Below are 20,752 nucleotides of genomic sequence, written 5' to 3' on the forward strand. Positions count from 1 at the left end.
TACAGAGCAATTACATTTTAAAAAGTACTTCATTTTATTGTCCACTTAACAAAATGACTACACCAAGAGAACTTCTCGCTATTCATGATATTGATGATCCACCTTGACAGTACTTGTTTAAGTCGTAAGATGAAATATCCTGCAAGTAATAAATAAAATTATACTAAGACAATCAATACTGCAACGAAAATCTTTTATATGAAAAGTATGACTTATAAAATCTATACTAACTCTTAGGAGTTGAGATAGACTTCCAAGAGATGATACTTGAGTGAATTCCTAAAACTGCCATGGCAAAATATTTTCGTCTCCCAATACCTATCATTTAAAGAGAAAAATAAGCTTCCATAAGGTGATACGGATATTCAGGTGATACCTATTATGTAAATAAGCTCCAAATACCTATCGTGTAAATACCTGCTGAGATAGACTTATAATTTTTTTTTGTCAATGTTACCTGTTCATATTATCTACTACTACACGAAAATTGTAAAAGTGAATACTTGTTCATATTAACTACTATTACACGGAATATGTGAATTGTCAATGCTACTTTCTGACTTCGTGTCCCCTATATTTCTATTTCATTTCCTCATTAAAATCTACCAACTCTTCTTATACACAAACTCAACCTTAATTTATACCCCTTATTGTAAATTACAACTAATAGCTACCTACACAGAACTTTCTGTTTCCTATTAGTATATACCAGAATGTATGATATTCCTGTGTTGAATAAGAAGGTATAACTCCAACCATTCAAGTAGAGTTTTCTCAAATACAAAAAGATAGACGAGTGGCTAAAAAGGTGAAGGTGAAGCAGCACATTTAAAAAAAAGTAATGCTTTTGATATAATTGTTATGACATATCGTAGTCTTCGTAAAATTGGAGAATGATGGACATGATTCTTGAAGATCTCCTATGTGACTTGCATCATGTAGGATTATTTTTGACAAAGACAATTGGATTTTATTCTTCTTGCTGGCCTTTTCAAGAAAGCTCTTTGGATAACTATTCGAGCGACGAGTTGGTTGCTTCTTTTTTACCCTGCCACATTTGTAATGTTCTCACTATCAACAAATATTGAATCATCATGTATAACTTCACTTGGAACTGATGGATTTTCAAGAGACTCATTTTTTTTTTATTTCCTTCAACTTTTCAATTATCTCATTGATATAATTCACAGCCAATTTATATCCTTCTCTAAATTTTGAAGCTTCACTTGTAATTTAGATAAAGTTTATACACAAATATTTGTACCTTATACTAACCTTAACTTTTGGATCACTTTCTTTCATGGAACCTTTAATCTCTATTGCCATGAAGTTAGTAGCATCTTTTGCCCACCTTTTCACTATAAAGTAATCGAAAATCTTTTCCTTTACATTTAAAGTGTCCAAAATCTTTAGAGAATGACCACATAATATACCTAAAAATTTAAATAACTTGTAACTACAAGACACTATTTTTGTTGATTGATTCACAACTATTGTATGCTCTCTACCACTTTCATATGTTCTAATATTGTATTTATAGCAATTTTCTTCATCACAAAAGTTGTTTACTGAAACAAGTAATGATTTTCCCAATGCTTCTCAAATAAATCAAATATAGCCACAGTATATCTCTCTCTCTCATGGATTAGTAAAGGAAGTTTAACCTTTAACACAGATATTCGTTGATTCATGTCAAAATTGGACTTGCTTTTATTAGCATGCTTATCATCAATGACTCTTTCCACATGCTTGAAGAATTGTACAATATCTAAATCAAATTTCAAGTAGGCCCTAACTGATCTGTTGAAACTTTCACTGAATTGTGTACTTGGCATACTAGCTAAAAATGTATCTCTACCATATGTCATGGACCATTTTTTTTCTTATTGTAAAGGTATTTTTCAACCAACTATTATCCTTAAGGTCGTACTTTTCAAGCATTTCTTCCCATGAATTTAAAAAATATGCTTCATAATCGTAATAAAAAATCAAGTTGCTAAAATCACTTTGAAATGATTTATGAGCTCTAAAGATATATCCAAGGTTGACGGCTTATGACCATATGAGCTAAACAATCCATCCTAGTTTCTTTCTAGGTTTCTTAACCAACACATCTCGCTTTTCCTTTCCCCTATAACCTTATTTATAGCATTTAAATTTTCTTGAAGTTATGTATCCATGAGCTTCACTTTTGTTGGTATATTCCTTTCTTACACTAAAACCAATTATAGCAGCATATTGATATGTGAGCAATTGCTAACACATTTGAGGCCTTTAACCTAGAATAATTGTGAGGTCTTAAGTAATTTTTGTCATTTTTTAATGTATTTACGTTGATTTTATAGTATAAGCTGATGGAGTAGAGAACAACCAAGAATGGAGGCAAAGAAATTGAAATCTAGAGAAAGTTGAAGAGAAGTATGGCTGACGACATCTGTGATAAGTCATCAAACCCATGATAGGCTATCATAGTTGTTGTCAAACATAACCATAAAGTTGGCATGAATTAAATACTGTAACGATATCTGGTGATAAGACATCAAAAGTGTGATAAACTGTCAGGGATATCATCAGCCTTAACCAGAGAATAAGATTTGCTGTAACGTTGTGAGGACATATCGTGATAAGGCATCAGGATCACTGTCAACCTTAGGCAGAAATTCTCAAAATGAAAGAGGAGTTTATGATATCCATGACACACCGTCAGACTCTTGATAGGATGTTATTATCGCCGTTAGCCTGAGATAGCAAAAGCGAAACTTAAAGAGAATCTGATGATGTCCGTGATAGGCCGTCAAACTCCTGATAGGTCGTCATGTTCGCCTTCATCCATTCCGAGGAAAATCTATAACTTTAGTTTTATTTCCTTATTTAGGGTTAACTATTTAAAGCCTTGTTTTAGGGTTTTCAAGGAGAGATTGACATATCCCACAAGATAGCATATATGATTTCTCTCTCTCTCTCTCTCTCTCTAAGACCAATATTTTAGAGCTTTGCCTTGTGATTCAATTCAAAGTATACTTTTGATTTTCTTCATCATTGTAAGTTAATTCTTTCAGTTATGAATACAATTTGCATACTTGTTTCTTGCATCATGAGTGGCTAAACACCTGTAACCTGGGTGTTAGGATTTATTGATAATTCTAAGATTATAATTTACGTCTGTTGGTTGCAAACAGTAGGCGTACCTACTTTGGTTTGCTTGAGAAAGAAATCATAAATAGTTGGAAGTGAATTATCAATAGGGACTCAGAAAGGCTTCGTTTAATAATCAGCGCTATAACAAGGTTGATTAACCTAAGGTAAAATACGGATAGTGCATAGCGATTCCCTAAGTCCGAGAGGATTAGGAAATTAGATGCTTGAATAGGTCGAGAGACATTGGAGCATATCATCGATAAAAATAGCTTGTGATCCTAACCACCATGAGATTCTTGAGTAAATTTTACCATCTGTCATGTACTTTAAGCCCTAGTGAACATAATCCTAGTTATTTCATAAAATCTTGGTTACAAACATCAAATTCAAAGTGACAATCAATTATCTGCAAAACTTAAACCCCATTTAAGGAAATAGTAAACTACCAGTGAATTAAATCGTAAATAACTTGAGTTCACACCTTATTCCCTATGGGATTCGACCCCAACCTAGTTGGGTTTTATGTTGACAATGATCACTTCAACCCATTCAAGAGTGTAATTTGAGCGTTATAAAAAATGACGCCGTTACCGAGGAATACAATTGTAAACTAAAAGTTTATATGCACTAATTTATTGTTAGTTACATTTTTTAAATTTACGTTTATTTGTTCTTTTTGTTTATTTGCAGGATCTTAATATTGTACGCCAAGCACAACTCAATTCGTAACTCCAACGCATAACAAAGAATAGCAAAATAGCCGTTGCAATATGCGTTTGATGATGACGATAATTGTATGGATGAAGCAGGTGCAATGGGTGCCATCATTCCTCTACCGTTGGCACCTGGAGCAAAATTCAACATTGCAACCACGATGATCTAACTCCTGAACTTGAAAGGGTTATTTGGAGGCCTTCTTGGGGATTACCCTAACTTGCATCTAGTGAATTTTTTCACCATTTGCAAATCTTTTGATAACCCAGGAGTAATCCAGAACACTATCCGGGTGAGTCTATTTTCGTTGTCTCTGTCTGGGGAGGCAACATTATGGCTGAATGAGTTGACGCCTGATTCTATAACTAACTAGAGGTAGTTGAAAGAATCTTTACTAAAAAGGTTCTTTCCACCTTCCAGGAGGGTACAATTGAGGGATGAGATCAGCAACTTTAGAGAGCTCCCAAATGAGGCCTTGCATGAAACTTGGGAGAGGTTCAAGAAGAAGTTAACACAGTGTCCGAACTACAACATGACGGACATACATTTGATGGAGATTTTATACAGGACTTTTAACTTTGTAACAAAGCCGATTGTAGATAATGCCGCTGGTAGTTCATTTATTGATCTGTCTTTTCAAAATACCTCAGATGTGATGAATAGGATGACCAAATGGAGTCGGGCTTGGTACACCAGGGATTCTACGGTGGCAAGCCACACTATTTATGTTGGAATGACTACTGAATAATATAGGAGAGATGAGGAGCAGGATCAAGATATAGCCTATCTAAAGACTCACGTGGCCTTGCTCACCAAACACTTATTATCGGGGACGACTGAGAATGTAAAGGCTGTGACTTCTTAGGACCGAGTTGATGTTGAGACAGAAGAAGAGGCTAATTATGTTAATAATCAGGGGGGTTTCTGAGGTAATAGCTAAGGAAATCAAGGTTAGAACATTTATGACAAGCATGGTTATAGCAGGGAGCAAGGAAATTGGAGAAATAGAAATGAAAGGAGTGGGTTATATGTTTTTCCTGGAAATTGGGAAGCTACTGCAATTAGCTCTGGAAAGATATCTATGGAGTACTTGATGAAAAACTATTGGAGGGAGTTGAGGCTACCAACTCCGAGGTAAATACTATGAAGAGTGAATTTTCTACTCTGAGTCAGTTGGTTAGTTCACACTCAACTTCTATCAACCAGTTGGAGCAGCAGATGAGCCAACTTTCTGTAGTGATGAACCAGGGAAGAAGTAGTTCTGTATCTAGTAAAATGGCTTAGAATCTGCAAATTGATGGCTCATGTTTGGCTATTACCACCAGGAGTGGTAAGATTTGACCTGGCCCTTTTGTTAGCAAGTCTGCGAATAATAAGGTAGTTGTGGATAAACCAGAAGAAAGCAATCCAGTGGAGTTTGAGAAGTTGAATAACTCTATTGATGCTTCAGAGAAGGTGGGGAAGAAGGAAGGGGAAGTAGTGTTGAAAACTATCCCAAGATCACCACCTCCCTTTTCTCAACGATTTAGGAAAAAGGATGATGATGCTAAATTCAGCAAATTTATGGCAATGCTCAAACAATTGATAATAAATGTGCCTTTAATTGAGGCACTTAAACAAATACCAGGATATGCAAAATTCATGAAGGACCTTATGACGAAGAAATGAGCGGTGAGCTACAAATTGGAGGTAGATCTCCACGTTTGTAGTGCTATCTCTACAAGGACCTTAATGCAGAAAAAGCCAGACCCAGGTGCAGTCACTGTTCCCTGCACAATTGGAACTATAGAATTCACCAAGGCACTGTGTGACCTGGGAGCAAGCGTTAACTTGATGCCATTGTCTATTTATAGAAAGTTGGGTCTGGGGAATACCATACCCACCAACATGATACTGGTGATGGTAGATAGGTCAGTAAAGCGACCTATCGGCATTCTACATTATGTGTTCGTAAAGGTTTTTAATTTCATAATCTCAGTAGAATTCGTCATTCTGGACTATGAGGTGGACTTCGAGGTGCCATAATCTTAGGTTGACCTTTCCTCACAACCAAAAGTGTGTTCATCAATTTGAGAGCACATGAGCTCTTATTCAGGATGAACGATGAAGTAGCACGGTTTGATGTGGTCAAATAAATGAAACAACATGAGTAAATGAGTGTGTTCTAAGTAGTTGATGTGTATTTCGAGGACGAATAGGACGTGCCCATGACTGAGCAACTTATTATCGAACCTTTGGCTGCAGTCATAATGAATTATGATATTGAAGGCAATGGGGAGTACGAAGAGATAGTTTATGCCTTGACAGGCATGGGTTTATATCCTTATGCTCCTAAAATATTGGACCTTGATCTAGCTAATCGACCAACTCCACCAGCCAAGCTATCTATTGAAGAGCCTCTAGTATTGGAGTTGAAGAAGCTGCCTAGGCATTTATGGTACGTGTTTCTGGGTAAAAAGAATACGCTACCTATTATTATTGCAGCTGATTTGGGAGAACAACAGGTGAATGCACTTATTTCAGTACTTCAGAAGCATAAAAGAGCAATAGGGTGAACCATCGCAGATATTATTGGTATTCCCCCAGGCATCTGCACGCATAAAATTCAACTTGAGAAATATTTTATTCCAATCATAGAACATCAGCTCCATCTTTATCCACCGATGCAAGAGGTGGTTAAGAAGGAGATTATTAAATAGTTGGATGCAGGAGTGATTTACCCTATTTCTGACAATAAGTGGGTGAGCCCAGTTCAATGCATACCCAAAAAAGGGGGTATAACGGTGGTTGCTAATGAAAAGAATGAGTTGATTCCACTCTGGCCAGTAACTGGGTGGAGAGTTTGCATGGACTACCGCAAGTTAAAATCTTGGACTCTGAAGGACCACTTCCCAATGCCTTTTATAGACCAAATGCTTGACCGATTGGCCGGTAAAAGGTGGTATTGCTTCTTGGATGGTTATTCTGGATATAACCTAATCTGTATTGCTCCTAAAGATAAAGAGAGGAAGATATTCACATACCCATATGACACCTTTTCATTTAAGAAGATGCTATTTGGGCTATGCAATGCACCCGTCACTTTTCAACGGTGCATGATATCTATCTTCTCTGACATGGTGGAGAACACCATAGAGGTATTCATGGATAATTTCTGTATGGTGGGTGATTCACTTGAAATGTGTTTGAAAAATCTAAATGTGGCCTTGCAAAGATGTGTTGTATTTAACCTAGTACTTAACTGGGAAAAATGTCATTTCATGGTAAAGGAGGGCATCAATCTTGGCCACAAAATTTCTGAAAAAGGGATAGAAGTTGATCGAGCAAAAGTGGAAGTTATCGAGAAACTACCACCTCCCATTTCAGTGAAGGGAGTGCGTATTTTTCTTGGTTATGAGGCTTTTATTGGAGATTCATAAAAGACTTCTCTACGGTTGAAAATCCACTTTGCAAGATTTTGGAGAAGGAAGTGAAATTTTTCTTCGTTGATGAGTGCTTAAAGGCATTTGAGTGCCTTAAAAAGAAGATGGTTGAAGCACCTATTGTTATTGCACCTGACTGGGCAAAACTATTTGAGATAATGTGTGATGCAAGTGGTGTTGCCCTGGGAGATGTATTGGGACAAAAGAGGGACAAACTATTTTATCTGATATATTACGCCTGCAAAGCACTGAATGGAGAGCAAAAGAATTACACCATCACTGAACAGGAACTTCTGGTTGTGGTATATGATTTTGAGAAATTCAGAGCTTATCTGCTCGGGATCAAAGTGGTGGTCCACACCAACCATGCTGCCTTGAGGTATGTAATGGCTAAGAAGGATGCAAAACCAAGGCTTATTAGATAGGTATTGCTGCTGCAAGAATTTAATTTTGAGGTCAAAGATAGGAAAGGTTGTGAAAACCAATTGCAGATTATCTATCTAGAATGGAAGATGAACAAGAATCCAGTGATGAAACAAAGATAAATGATGCATTTCCTAATGAGGAGATCCTGGCAGCTGCTGTGGAAAAATTGCCTTGGTACGCGGATTATGCAAACTACGTTGTGAGTGAGGTCATCCCAGAAAATCTTTCTTTCCACCAAAGGAAGAAATTCTTGCATGATGTAACATATTATTTTTGGGATGAGCCTTACCTTTTTCGGCGATGCGCAGACAATATAATACGGAGATGTGTATCGAAAGTAGATATATTATGTATATTGGAGGCATGTCATGCCTTCCCAGTTGGGGGACACCATGCGGGTGATCAGACGGCCAGGAAGGTGTTGCAGAGTGGCTATTATTGGCCAATATTGTTTAAGGATGCCCACGAGTTTGTACTGAAATATGACTAATGTCTGAGGCAGGGGTCAATTTATAAAAGACATGAGATGCCCCTAACTAAGATGCTTGAAGTGGAGTTGTTTTATGTCTGGGGCATTGATTTCATGGGTCCATTTGTAAGCTCATATGGGATGAAATATATTTTGGTTACTATTGACTATGTCTCTAAGTGGGTTGAAGCTGTGGCCTTGGCTGATAACGAAGGAAAGAAGGTTGTTGCTTTTCTCAAAAAGAACATCTTCTCTTTCTTTGGAGTACCACATACTATCATAAGCAATGAAGGATCTCATTTTTGCAAAAAATTATTCAAAGCAGCTTTGGAAAAATATGGAGTAAAACAACACAAAGTGGCTACCCCATACCACCCACAAACCAGTGGGCAAGTGGAGGTGTCAAATTTTAAGTTAAAGCCATCTTAGCCAAAACGGTGAATGCTAGCCAGAAAGATTGGTCTCGAAAGCTTGATGACGCATTGTGGGCTTACCAGAATGCTTTCAAAACACCCATTGGCATGTCACCATTTCAGCTGGTCTATGGAAAAGCTTGCCACCTGCCAATAGAGATGGAACACAAGGCTTTGTGGGCGCTCAAAAGGTTAAATTTGAATTAGAAGGAAGCAGCAGAGATGAGACTGGGACAACTGAATGAGATGGATAAATTCCGTTTTAGAGCATATGAACGAGAAGATCTGTATAAAGAAAAGATGAAAAAGTACCATGATTGTAGAATAGATAAACGAGAATTCAAAAAAGGGACTTGATACTTCTATTTAATTCCAGACTCAAATTGTTCCCATGTAAGTTGAAATCTAAGTGGTCAGGCCCTTTCAAGGTTAGTTAAGTCCACTCATCGGGAGTAGTAAAACTCAAAAACAAAGACGACAGTACCTTTAAGGTAAATGGGTAATGGGTCAAGCTTTATATTATTCTGAAGGACTCAGTGAAAAGTATCACCATTATCTGTCTCGATGAAGTCTAAAGTAATCAAGATACCTATGTCATGCCGCGACGCTAAATCAGGCGCTGAATGGAAGGCAACCCATGATCTCTAAGATCGATCCAGTCCAGGTATACTCTAACCCTTAATTTAGCTTTGTTTTGATTTTAAGTTGAGGGTGTAGGGTAGTCTATTATTGTAATGTAGTTGTGGTAACTAGGAGAAATTCAAGCATAAAAAATAGGTGACATGTTTTTGATTGACTTTCGAACACGCCTCTAATGTCTTGTTTGTTAAACTGTGTTGATTACATTTACTTGTGACCATTGTGAACCTTGTTTTGGCATTAGTTATAGCTGCTTGATGATCATTGCTGAACAATTGCATGAACTAGATAAGCAGTGGTTTGTGATATACTTGTGTGTCAGGTGTGTGTGAGCTACTACTTGTTTCCCTCTGTATGCTACAGCCAGAACTTGCCTGGTTGTTCTTGCCATGGTCATAACATAGGAGTTAGGACAAGATCATAGGCCGTTATTCATTAACCCACTTTTAGCCTAAATAGCCGTCCTTGTGCGCATAACACCCCTTGATCCCTGTGTAGAGCCTAAATTGACCATTTTTTTCGTATGACAACTTTCACCTTCCTATTTATACCACAATGAACCTATTTATCCCTGGCATTTCTTGGACACTGAGCACCTTAACCTAAGCAAACAACCTAAGTTGAGAGTGGCAATCATAGGGGTGCATGGTATAGGATGAGTATGAAGAAAGGTAGAATAAAAGAGAAAGAATAGAAGCTGGGTGTTAAAATATAAATATACATATATATATATATATAAATATATATATATAATAATAATAATAATAATAATAATAATAATAATAATAATAATAATAAGAGAAAGGGAGGAGGGGGAGAAGAGTAGCACCCAACTTGAATATGGATGATAAAGAGAAGAGGAGAAGAGAAATAGGATAATAAGTGAGCCCCAAGAAAGCAGTGTAGTGTCAAGGAGGCATTATCACTCTAAATGACCTTGAATCTTATACCAGCCCCAAACCACATTATAAGCCTAAAAGAAGTCCTAAAGTGATTCTAGCTGGCCTATCTGAAGATCTTGGTAATGAAAATAAGGGCAAGCCTATGGTACTTGGCATACACTGACTGGAACTTCCTTTTGAGAGTGAGAGTCTTTTGGTGACCCCTATTTTTGCATTTTTGGATTCCTTATATGAGAAGAGGGGGATTTCTTTATTGTGAGGACACACCGGCATCGTTGCTAGCTACTCGCTTGTTTAGATAGTGTGGCATTGGTATGTGAATGATTTTTGAGGCTAAGATTGATGACGTCGCTTGAGTCCTTTATGTTACAGTATTGTTTTTATTTCAATGATATGCACAGTTGGTATTAGTTGGTTTGGCATTGAAGTAATAACTTTGTATTGAGCTTAAATGGAAAATTGGCTGCTGAATGTGCTGTGTTCTCTTAGTTGGATTAAGTTGCTTGAGGACAAGCAATTGTTTTAAGTTGAGGGTATTGATGTGTGAGCAATTTCCAACACATTTAAGGCCTTTAACCTAGAATAATTGCGAGATTTGAAGCAACTTTTGTTAGTTTTTGATATGTTTATGTTGATTTTACAATATAAGCTGATGGAGTAGAGAACCAACAAGAATAGAGGCAAAGAAATTAAAATCTGGAGAAAGCTAAAGAGAAGTATGGCTGACGACATCTGTGATAAGTTGTCAGACCCATGACAGGCTATCACAATTGTTGTCAAACATAACTAGAGAGTTGGCATGAATTGAATACTGTGACGATATCTGGTAATAATACGTCAAAAGTATGATAAGCCGTTAGGGATGTCATCAGTCGTAACCAGAGAATGAGATTTACTATAACGTTGTGACGACATGTCATGATAAGTCATCAGAGTTGTGATAAGGCGTCAGGATCACCGTCAACCTTAGGCCAAAATTCTTAAAATGAAAGAGGAGATGACGACATCCATGACGTACCGTCAGAATCCTCATAGGACGTCATTGTCGCCGTCAGCCTGAGACAGCAAAAGCCAAACTTAAAGAGAATCTGACGACGTCCATGATAGGCCGTCAAACTCCCGATATGCCGTCATGGTCGCCGTCATCTATTTTGAGGAAAATCTGTAACTTTAGTTTTATTTCCTTATTTAGGGTTAACTATTTAAAGCCTTGTTTTAGGGTTTTTGAGGAGAGATTGACATATCCCACAAGATAGAATATACGATTTCTCTCTCTCTCTCTAAGACTAATATTTTGGAGCTTTGCCTTGTGATTCAATTCAAAGCATACTTTTGACTTTCTTCATCATTGTAAGTTAATCCTTTAAGTTATGAATTCAATTTGCATACTTGTTTCTTGCATCATGAGTGGCTAAACACCTCTAACCTAGATCATGGGATCTATGGTTAGATCATGATAAGGTGTTAAATACTCAAGATTTAATAGGTGTTAGGATTTCTTGGTAATTCTGAGATTATAATTTACGTTTGTTGGTTGCAAACAGTAGGCGTACCTTCTTTGGTTTTCTTGAGAAAGAAATCATAAACAGTATGAAGTGAATTATCAACAGGGACTCAAAAAAGCTTCATTTAATAATTAGCTCTATAACAAGGTTGATTAACCTGAGGTAAAATCTGGACAGTGTATAGCGATTCGCTAACTCCGAAAGGATTAGAAAATTAGACGCTTGAGTAGGTCGAGAGACATTGGAGCATATTATCAATAAAAATAGCTTGTGATCCTAACCATCGTGAGATTCTTGAGTAAATTTTAGCATCTGTCATGTACTTTAAGCCCTAGTGAACATAATCCTGGTTATTTCATAAAATCTTGGTTACAAACATCAGATTCAAAGTGACAATCAATTATTTGTAAAACTTAAACCCCATTTAAGGAAACAGTAAACTACCAGTAAATTAAATCATAAACAACTTTAGTTCACACCTTATTCCCTGTGGGATTTGACTCCAACCTAGTTGGGTTTTATATTGACAATGATCGTTTACACCCATTTAAGAGTGTAATTTAAGCGTTATGACATATTCATTATAATAATTAAATCCATCCTCATCCGAATGAAATTTCATTCCAAGTTTTATTGGCTCAAAAGAATGAGAAGTGTTATTATGATCATTTAGAGACGACGCAGTCTCCATGAATCTATCATGAAAAAAAAATTAAGACATTTGTCCCAATGTATTATACACATTGAATCATTGTTTTATAATTTAACTGATGTCAAAATAAGGTCTATTAAATTAAAATAAAAAGCTTTATAAGTGAATCATTGGCAGTTTTTGTATCATTGTTGGAAGAGCTGGCATGGAAGGTGTTTTGAGGGCTGATACATGTGATTTTGTTATGGATTTTATCCCCCTATTACATGTGATAGCAGCATAGAACTGAAGGCATAGTTATTTGACAAGAGTTGTAAGTGTGTTTGAAAAAATAACCTGAACAATTTTCTTTGGGAGATTGATTCATTAACCATTTTCTAGATGATTCAGAGAGAAAGACAATCCAACTAAAAGCTTAACTACATTGTTGAGAAGATTCAATAAATGACGAAACATGTTAACATTAAAGAAATTCACTACCGAAAAAAAACTAATATGATTGCAGATTACTTGGCAAAATAGGTAAACAATAGACAAGATAGTCAAATAATCAACTCTTTTTAGTATATTCCTAATGTAGCTAAGGCCTTTATTAATTGGATAAATGTCAAACCATACATAAGACTCCAATATATATGATAAAGTAAAATTTTGTTTTAGCTTATAAGTTATCATTCTAGATCATCGTTTGATAGTCTATTAAGTTAAAATAAAAAGCTTTATATGCTAACTGATACCAAAGTTCAATCATTCTAACCAAAGCAGTTCATTGGAAATTTTCACAAAAATATTGTATACGCCTTTTCTACTTGTTAATTACCACAACAAAAATATACAGATAAGAAGAATTTCATGTTTGAATAATCAAAAGTGGATGAAAAAGAGCCTGGGGATATTCTGCCTCAACTCAGAAAACTAAAGATTCTTGTTCTCTATTTTCTCTCATTTTTTTCTTTCTATCGATTTTTTGAAAAAAATAATTTTCGTGGTAAAAATATAAAATAGTTTATTTGCATCCATAATTTTAGGTGGTTTGCCAATTTAGAATTGATAAATTTAGAGGGAATGAGAAAAAAGTTAAAGAGTAATAATTGGAAGGAAATATTGGATAAGCAATCTATTTTAGTTGATATAATATATTTATTATATTAACCATGATTGAGAGTTTAGTTTAAAATAAATTAAATTTTAGTCATTCATTTTAATTAAGTCATATATCATTAATCAAAAGGGAGACTTGGAAAAAATAGAGAGAGTGAAAATGGAGAGAAGCTGGATCCACCTCCCATATACCTTATTGAAATAAAACTAGAAATTAATACTAATCTGCAAACTAACTTCTCCGTAAGGAGCGCTCACCAATAGTTGGGAGAGAAACGTCTAGCGTGACGTCTAATCACTAGTCTTCGTACCCGGTATATGTTATCCTCCTTAGTCCTTAGATTGATTAGCAAAGTTAATTGTCTCAATATGCTCATATATTTGATTTGAGAGATGTTCATCAACTTGTACATATTTCATTTGTCATCCACAATGAGCATGTTTTTATGACCATTTTCACTTCATAAACTATTTTCCTGTCATGTCAGATACTTTTCTTTTTAGTTCATTTCAAGAAAAAAAGTATTTATTCAGATTTATGTTGCACTTTTCGATTTTCAAGAGTTAAATAGTTTAACTTTGACTATAAAATTAGGCATGAAATTTTTTAAGTTTTTTGAAATAAAATTTATATATTTGAAAATTAAATAAAAGTACTATAATTCCCAATAATTGACTATTCAAAATATTTAAAAGATATTTGAAAAAATTAAAATAAAGAATAGATTTTTGTTAATCTCAAAATCTAAAAGGTGCTACACAAACTGAAATGGATGGAATATCACCTTTCTATAATTGAAAATAATTTAACAAAATTTTCATCTGATTCTTAATAAGTTATATTCACATAGATAGTGAAGAAGTGTTTTAGATCACTAATTTCAAAATCTTTCCCTTTATCTTGAACTTTGTATAAAGTCATTGCAACATAAATTGTGACGAGGAAATGAAGTATATCATTTTCACTTAGTACTAAACTTATTGGCTACTTTCTGATGGGTGCGGAGGAGGTGAGCGGTAATAAGAAATTACTCCGTCTATTTTTTTTTAGTTTGTCTTCTTCCTCAAAATATTCATTTCACTTTAGTTGTCTGTTTTATGAAATTAAGAGGCTATTATTATATATTCTTTCAATATTAATTCTATCATTAAATTATTAAATAAAGTGTAAATACTCAAATTTATATTTTCAAAGAATATCGATGGTGAGCTAAGCCTAAACTCCTAATAAAAATTTTGTTAAGATGAATATCAAATCAAGAAGAGCCAACTATTTTGAAACAAAGATAATATTAGTTAAAACCAATATTGTAATCGTATAGATACTTTCAGATAATGTCATTACACACATGTACAAAATAATGAATGGATATAATAATTACTAGACAATTATTATACAAATAATAGACCAAATTCAGAGCCCTGAGGTGAATGGCACGCCGGTATAAGGCAGCCATGACCTACCACCTACAAGGTTGTTAACAGTAAACTTTGAAGCCTCCTTTGCATCGGTAATAACATGGTAACCAGGCCATTTCACCCTATACCTAGTCGAAGCCCCTGGTCCAAAGTTACCATACTCTCCATAATACAGAGTTTTGAATGCAAAATCAGAATTTAGCCACGGTAACCATCCTGATGGATTAACCAAACTATCAATATAAGACCTCAATATTACTGTCCTTGAATATTCCTGCCACGGACGTCCCAAATATGTCTTAAATGCCTGAATCACTGGCGCGAGATCCGGTGCTGCTGTTATTCTCGAATTGTGAATCGATATTCCCGTGTTCTGAAAAGGGTCACCTCTGCCTTGTGCTGTGATCACATTGACCTGGCCTACTAAGGGTCTTCGCACATATATGACACAATTTTGGAAAACAACTGCAGCGTTACCGAATATAAAGTCTATGGTGCCATAAATATGACATGTTTTGTAAAATTGTCGTTGGGATTGGACAAAGATTGTGTCTTGGTATCCTTCGAAACCACATGCATAGAACACTGAAAGATCGGATGCTGATCGGAGTGCTACTGCTTGACCATTTCTCGGACCTGCTGTGTTTCGGAATGTGATGCCACGCGCAATGAATCCACTTCCATCAACCCCTGGAATTAAACAAAGTTATTTTGGAAAACAAGTGATTAATTAAAGAAGTTGAATGGTCTCTTTGAGAAAATGATTAGCGTAGCCTAAAAACATGTATTAGTTGGACAAAGTAAGGTTACGAATTATGTGAATGAATTGATGTAGAAGCAATATAGTAATGTTGAAATCATGTATTGTCAGATCATCATTACTTTTTTTAAAAGATCATTATTACTTTGATCGTCAGTGCGGTTTCTTTGAATGAGGATCCTTCACTTAGAAGTAGGACAACACTTGACATGCAATATCCGTAATGTCAAATATAAAATGTATAGAATAACATTTCCTAAACCGACCTTATAAGGTGATGAAGTGACAACATATTCGTAAATGGCATTAATATTAATGTCAATGTACTCGTCTCTCCTTTTTAATTTGATTTATTTTAGTTCGACTTAACACATAATTTAAGAAAAAATAAATAAATCTAATGGTCTTAAATTAAAGATGTTTGAAATGTATCAAATGTCTTTTAAATCTTGTGAAAACATATATATATACCATGTAATTAAGACGTTTGGTGTAAAAAATGAGTACTTACTAAATATAAGTTTTTTGAAACAGACAAAAAAAATAAGACAAACAAATTGAACGAAAAATATTACTTAAAAAGTTGTCATTTTAAGCGAAAATTCCAGTGACCATGCATGGCTGAAATTTAAACATTCCCCTCTTCGATATTTGTCAAAAGTAACCCTGAAATTATCGACAAATTAAGGAATTTTCCTTTTTGTAGTTAATTGAAAAAAACAATTGACAACGCTATTCATAATTGTTCCTTTAAAGAATAAAAGTTTCTTATTAAATCAGTAAGTAAATACGTTTTTTTTTTTTTTGTTTGAAAATTACAAAGTAGAATGATATATACCTATTTCAATTAAACTATCTGATCTAATTTTATACTCCCTCCGTTTCAAAATAAGTGAATTATTGAAATATTTATTGGTGTTTCAAAATAAGTGAATCATTGATTTTTTTTTCAAATTTGCCCTAATTATTTGATAACCAATTAACTTTTGAAAAGGTATTACAAAGTCTTTTTTTTTTTTTGGGTAAAAATGAAAAGTTGTGTTAAATTTATGTCTTTAATGCCTTTTTCTTAATATATGTGTCTAAATCCAATAATTCATTTATTATGAAACGGAGGGAGTATTTCATTAACTTGAAAATGATTTCCTTCGAAGAAGCCTAACAATGGCTGCACGTGAATGCATGCAAATATTGCAGCAAAGTGGCCCGCCAAAGTATCATATCTTTAGCTTTACTTCACGAACTTTAAGTAGATTAGAGCTTGCCAAATTACTTGCAACTTCTCTAATAAGTTTTCTTGCATTATACTACTCAAATCTTCATTGGTATCCACCGGGAAATTTTTAAGAAATTCACGGAAAAAGTAGAGATAGAAAAAAAAAAAAAGTAATTAAGGGGGAAGATTTTTGTAAATTATTAGTACTTCCTCCGGTCCAATTTAATGATATCTTTCAAATTTCGAGAGTCAAACAAATTCTTATCTTTACTGCTATTTTTTTGATATGTATTGATTATAAATGTATTTGAATTGTTTATTATTGTGATTTATAGTATTTCTTGAGTAGTTTTCAAGTATAGAAATTTTATTTTTAAGAAATTTGACTCTTAAAATTCGAAATATGCCACATAAATTGAGAAACCTATTGTTGCTAGGAACCGGATGAGAGGAAGAGATAGAAGACAAGACTCGTCCATTTTATTATGGCATTGTCTTCTTGATCACCAAATCAATATTATTGAAAAACTGTCACACCCAAAGAAAAATAAAGGAGGAGCCTGCAGCAACGGTCAGATTGACCCTAGGCAGCATATTATAGGTCTCATTTCTTGATTATTGACTTTACCTACGGAGAGTTACATTTTAAATGACCTCATAGTAGAAAAAAAAATGAACTGATATTAACATGGAGCATATCTATTCTAGAAATAGGAATATAAATGGTAATAGTGATGTATGTGAAATCATAGTGTTTTCATTAACTTAGATATTTATGTATGTATTTACTATGATTGATCTAAGTTTTTTTGCTCGTAGCCATGCTCCAAAAGTACTGTATGTATTTTCCTAGAGGATTTTCTCTTCTTTTTTTTTAAATGGTGCACCAAGTTCAAGAAATTACTAATTTGCCTCTGATAACATACAAACATTCATGTACTAAAATCTTACGCACTCGGTGTATACAACAAGTCAATACATGCATTCATGTGTTTAAATTTAAAGGTCATGTTACTTAACAATGATTAATCAATATGTATTTTACTTAATTTAATTATATAACCATAATAAAAAATATTAATTTGGTGTATATACCGGGTGCGTATTAAGTTTTTACCTATTATTTATTTTGAAATAGAAGTAAAACTAATACGGTATGGATAAAGGGACAGAGATGGGAGCTTACCAACAGTTGCTGTACTGTAAGTCGTGAAACCTCCTGCTGCACTTCGGCTGCCTGTAATTATTGTGTACCTCAAGCCAGCACCAACTAACATGATTTTACTCATGGAAGGTCCTATCGCCACATTTTCTCTATAAACACCTTTTTTAATATATATGATTGCCCTCTGATCTGAAACCTTTTTGACGGCGGCATTGATTGCAGCCTGAATGGACCGGAAATTCCCTGATCCATCTTGTGCCACTACATAAATAGCCTTGGAAGCTAAGCTTCTTGTTGAAGAATGCAGCAACTTTCTTTCCCTAGTCGTAACCCAACTTGGAAATCCACCAATTTCTGTTGAATTTTGTGAATCCAGAAGCTCTCCGTTTACAGCCAAAGAATTACTAATCAGTTGTGAGACATTAGTGGATAAAGTCGGATGTAGGACATTAGAAACGTTGAGCTGATTTGAGCCCGAGAGACATGTCTCGATATTTGTTAATGAGGCACTAACCCAAGTTTGAGCATCGAAATCGGTACAAGAAGTTGAGTTTGATCCGATGCCATTAAGAGTACGGTTTAATTGGTGGATTGTGTCGTCAATAAGCTTGTCACAATCCATCCAGACAAGTTTCTTTCGTTTCCCTCGGCAGTGCTGACCCACATTTTTGGAGTGGCTTTGTACTAAGAGGGCTTGTTCCAGGGCGACTTGTGCAGTCATGGTTCGGAACTCAACTTTGCATTTCGGCTTGAAAGTACGCTGGAGCGTGGCGTCAGCCATGAAGTACTTGCATGGTTCAGGATGAGGAGTAGTGCTACACCACCAGTTAATATCATATTTTGTGTCTTCTTCATTGGAATAGGATTGGTGCAGGAACAAAGAGAAGGAAAAGAACATTAAGCGTACAAAGGAATTGAGCTTATAAGTTGTCATTGTAGTATAGTATGTTTTTTTTTTTTTTTTTTTTTGCGTTGTCTTGTTTGGTTGGGAGTATTTTGCAACAGAATAGAATAGAATAGGAATGCAGGATCATTCAGTGATGGGGGTTGGTGTCGTTTTATACTAGTGGAAACAAATTAATTTTGGAAAGGAAAAGGAATGTCTAAATGTCAAATGTCAGTTGGTTTCTTGAAATGCGAAGCAAACAGATACAACAATAAGAAATGCAATCACAAGATATTAAGTCAAGGTTGATGTTCAAAACAAATGTCTTTACTTAATTTTGAGATTCTTGGTTCTGTCGATCACGGCAAATGTACTCAACCTTTACATTTTATATACTCATCTATGGTGTGGGTGGGTGGGTGGGTGGGTGGGGTGGGGTGGCGTGGGGGTGGGGGCTTTCTGATCTTATGCTGCATTCATGGGTTGAAACGATTCAGAATTTAAATTTATTTTATGAATTTTAACATTAAATTCATGATTATATTTATCTAAAATTATGAGTTTAAAAATATAGGAGTAATATTTTTAATAAGAGTATAGTGATGTCCCAATAGCATATAGCTAGGCCAGGTTACATCTGTCCATGTACATATGACATCCATGAGAAGATGCACCTGCAAATTATTATTTGCTACTAACATTTCTATTTTGGGATAACTGTGAGTGTTAACGTTCGCGCCCTTCGACTAGATCTACAAAATACTTGCCATCTCTAACCAACAACAAATCTCTGATAGCTTTGTCCATCAATTCATTTACTAAATTATAGTTGATAATGTCAAAAAATCCTGCTATATATAATACTCTTCTCGTTTAAAAAAGAATGACCTAATTTGACTTGACACGAAATTTAAAAATTAAAAAAGACTTTTGAATCTTGTGGTTTTAAATTAAAGATATGTCAAATGTACCAAAATGTGCTTCAATCTTGTGTTCTTAAACATGTCAAATGAAAGATTATAATTAAAAATTTGATAAAAAGGGAAAGGAATCATTCTTTTTGAAAAAACTAAAAAGAAAAGTTAGTCAGTTTATTTTAAATGAAGGGAGTATTTAAATTATGGTAAAAGTCTTTCAATGTAATTATGAATTCATGTACAGTCTGTAGATTGACCTTGCTGAATTGCGTAGCGTTGTATGCGCTACCGCTGTTGCAAAGAAGAAAAATGGAGTTCCATTACATGAATGATTATACCCATTCTCCCCTGTAAAATGATTAATATGACTTTGGCGGCTACCTGCCTGTTTACGTCAAGCAAAAGAATTGACAGAAGGAACCATCTAAATGTGTTGAGCGTTTTCTGTACATCTCTGATGATTAACTTGATGCTCAAGCAGCAGGGCGCATCCACGTGTTATTTTGGGGTGTTTCGGCACCCACTAAACTCAACGTAGAATAGATATTATTATATAAGAAACACTGAAAAAAATAATATAAAAAGTAAAAAAAGCACCCACAAAACTAAAACTTGTTTGGGTGCACTGACTTTAGGTGAATCTTTCATGTTTAGGTGCTTGAGATCAATTCCCCTTAGATATACAGCATTACTTTTCAGTTACATTTAATGCACACACACGCACAAGATCCAAGTATTCCTGTACACTAGTGCACAGACATATGAGTTTGACTTTTTTGTATTACTTTTTTTTTTTACTTCTTAATTTATTAAACTAAAAGTACTTTTTGTATTTTTTTAATTACTCAAACAAAAAATTTGAAAACCTTTTGGCCTTCTCCATCGAAAATCTTACTCTTCTAAAATTTAAACACCAAATTTTAATGTTGCATTTAAATAGTTATATATTTATATTATGTCATCATTAACAAATTATGTTAAAAAAAAAAAATTAAAGCTAAAGGCGGC

General features: G+C 34.6%; 1 protein-coding gene across 1 annotated transcript; it reads right to left on the reverse strand.

Annotated features, from left to right (window-relative positions):
• Positions 1–14,673: 14,673 nt before the first annotated feature.
• LOC107875046 (probable pectinesterase/pectinesterase inhibitor 33) lies at positions 14,674–19,169 on the reverse strand. Its single transcript, XM_047414740.1, has 2 exons — positions 17,963–19,169; positions 14,674–15,490 (listed from the first exon to the last, which is right to left on the reverse strand). Exons 1-2 carry the CDS (start codon positions 18,873–18,875, stop codon positions 14,796–14,798), a joined length of 1,608 nt encoding a protein of 535 aa, XP_047270696.1. The 5' UTR covers positions 18,876–19,169; the 3' UTR covers positions 14,674–14,795.
• Positions 19,170–20,752: the final 1,583 nt, after the last annotated feature.

This window comes from Capsicum annuum, chromosome 6 (genome assembly GCF_002878395.1).
Source record: "Capsicum annuum cultivar UCD-10X-F1 chromosome 6, UCD10Xv1.1, whole genome shotgun sequence".
Lineage (NCBI taxonomy): Eukaryota > Viridiplantae > Streptophyta > Magnoliopsida > Solanales > Solanaceae > Capsicum > Capsicum annuum.

Excerpts from the sequence above, each read along its gene's own strand:
- LOC107875046 (XM_047414740.1), bottom strand. The coding sequence starts at position 18,875 with ATGACAACTTATAAGCTCAATTCCTTTGTACGCTTAATGTTCTTTTCC. Across the intron at positions 15,491-17,962 it reads TTACAGTACAGCAACTGTTG|GGGTTGATGGAAGTGGATTC; the intron begins GTAAGCTCCCAT and ends GTTTAATTCCAG.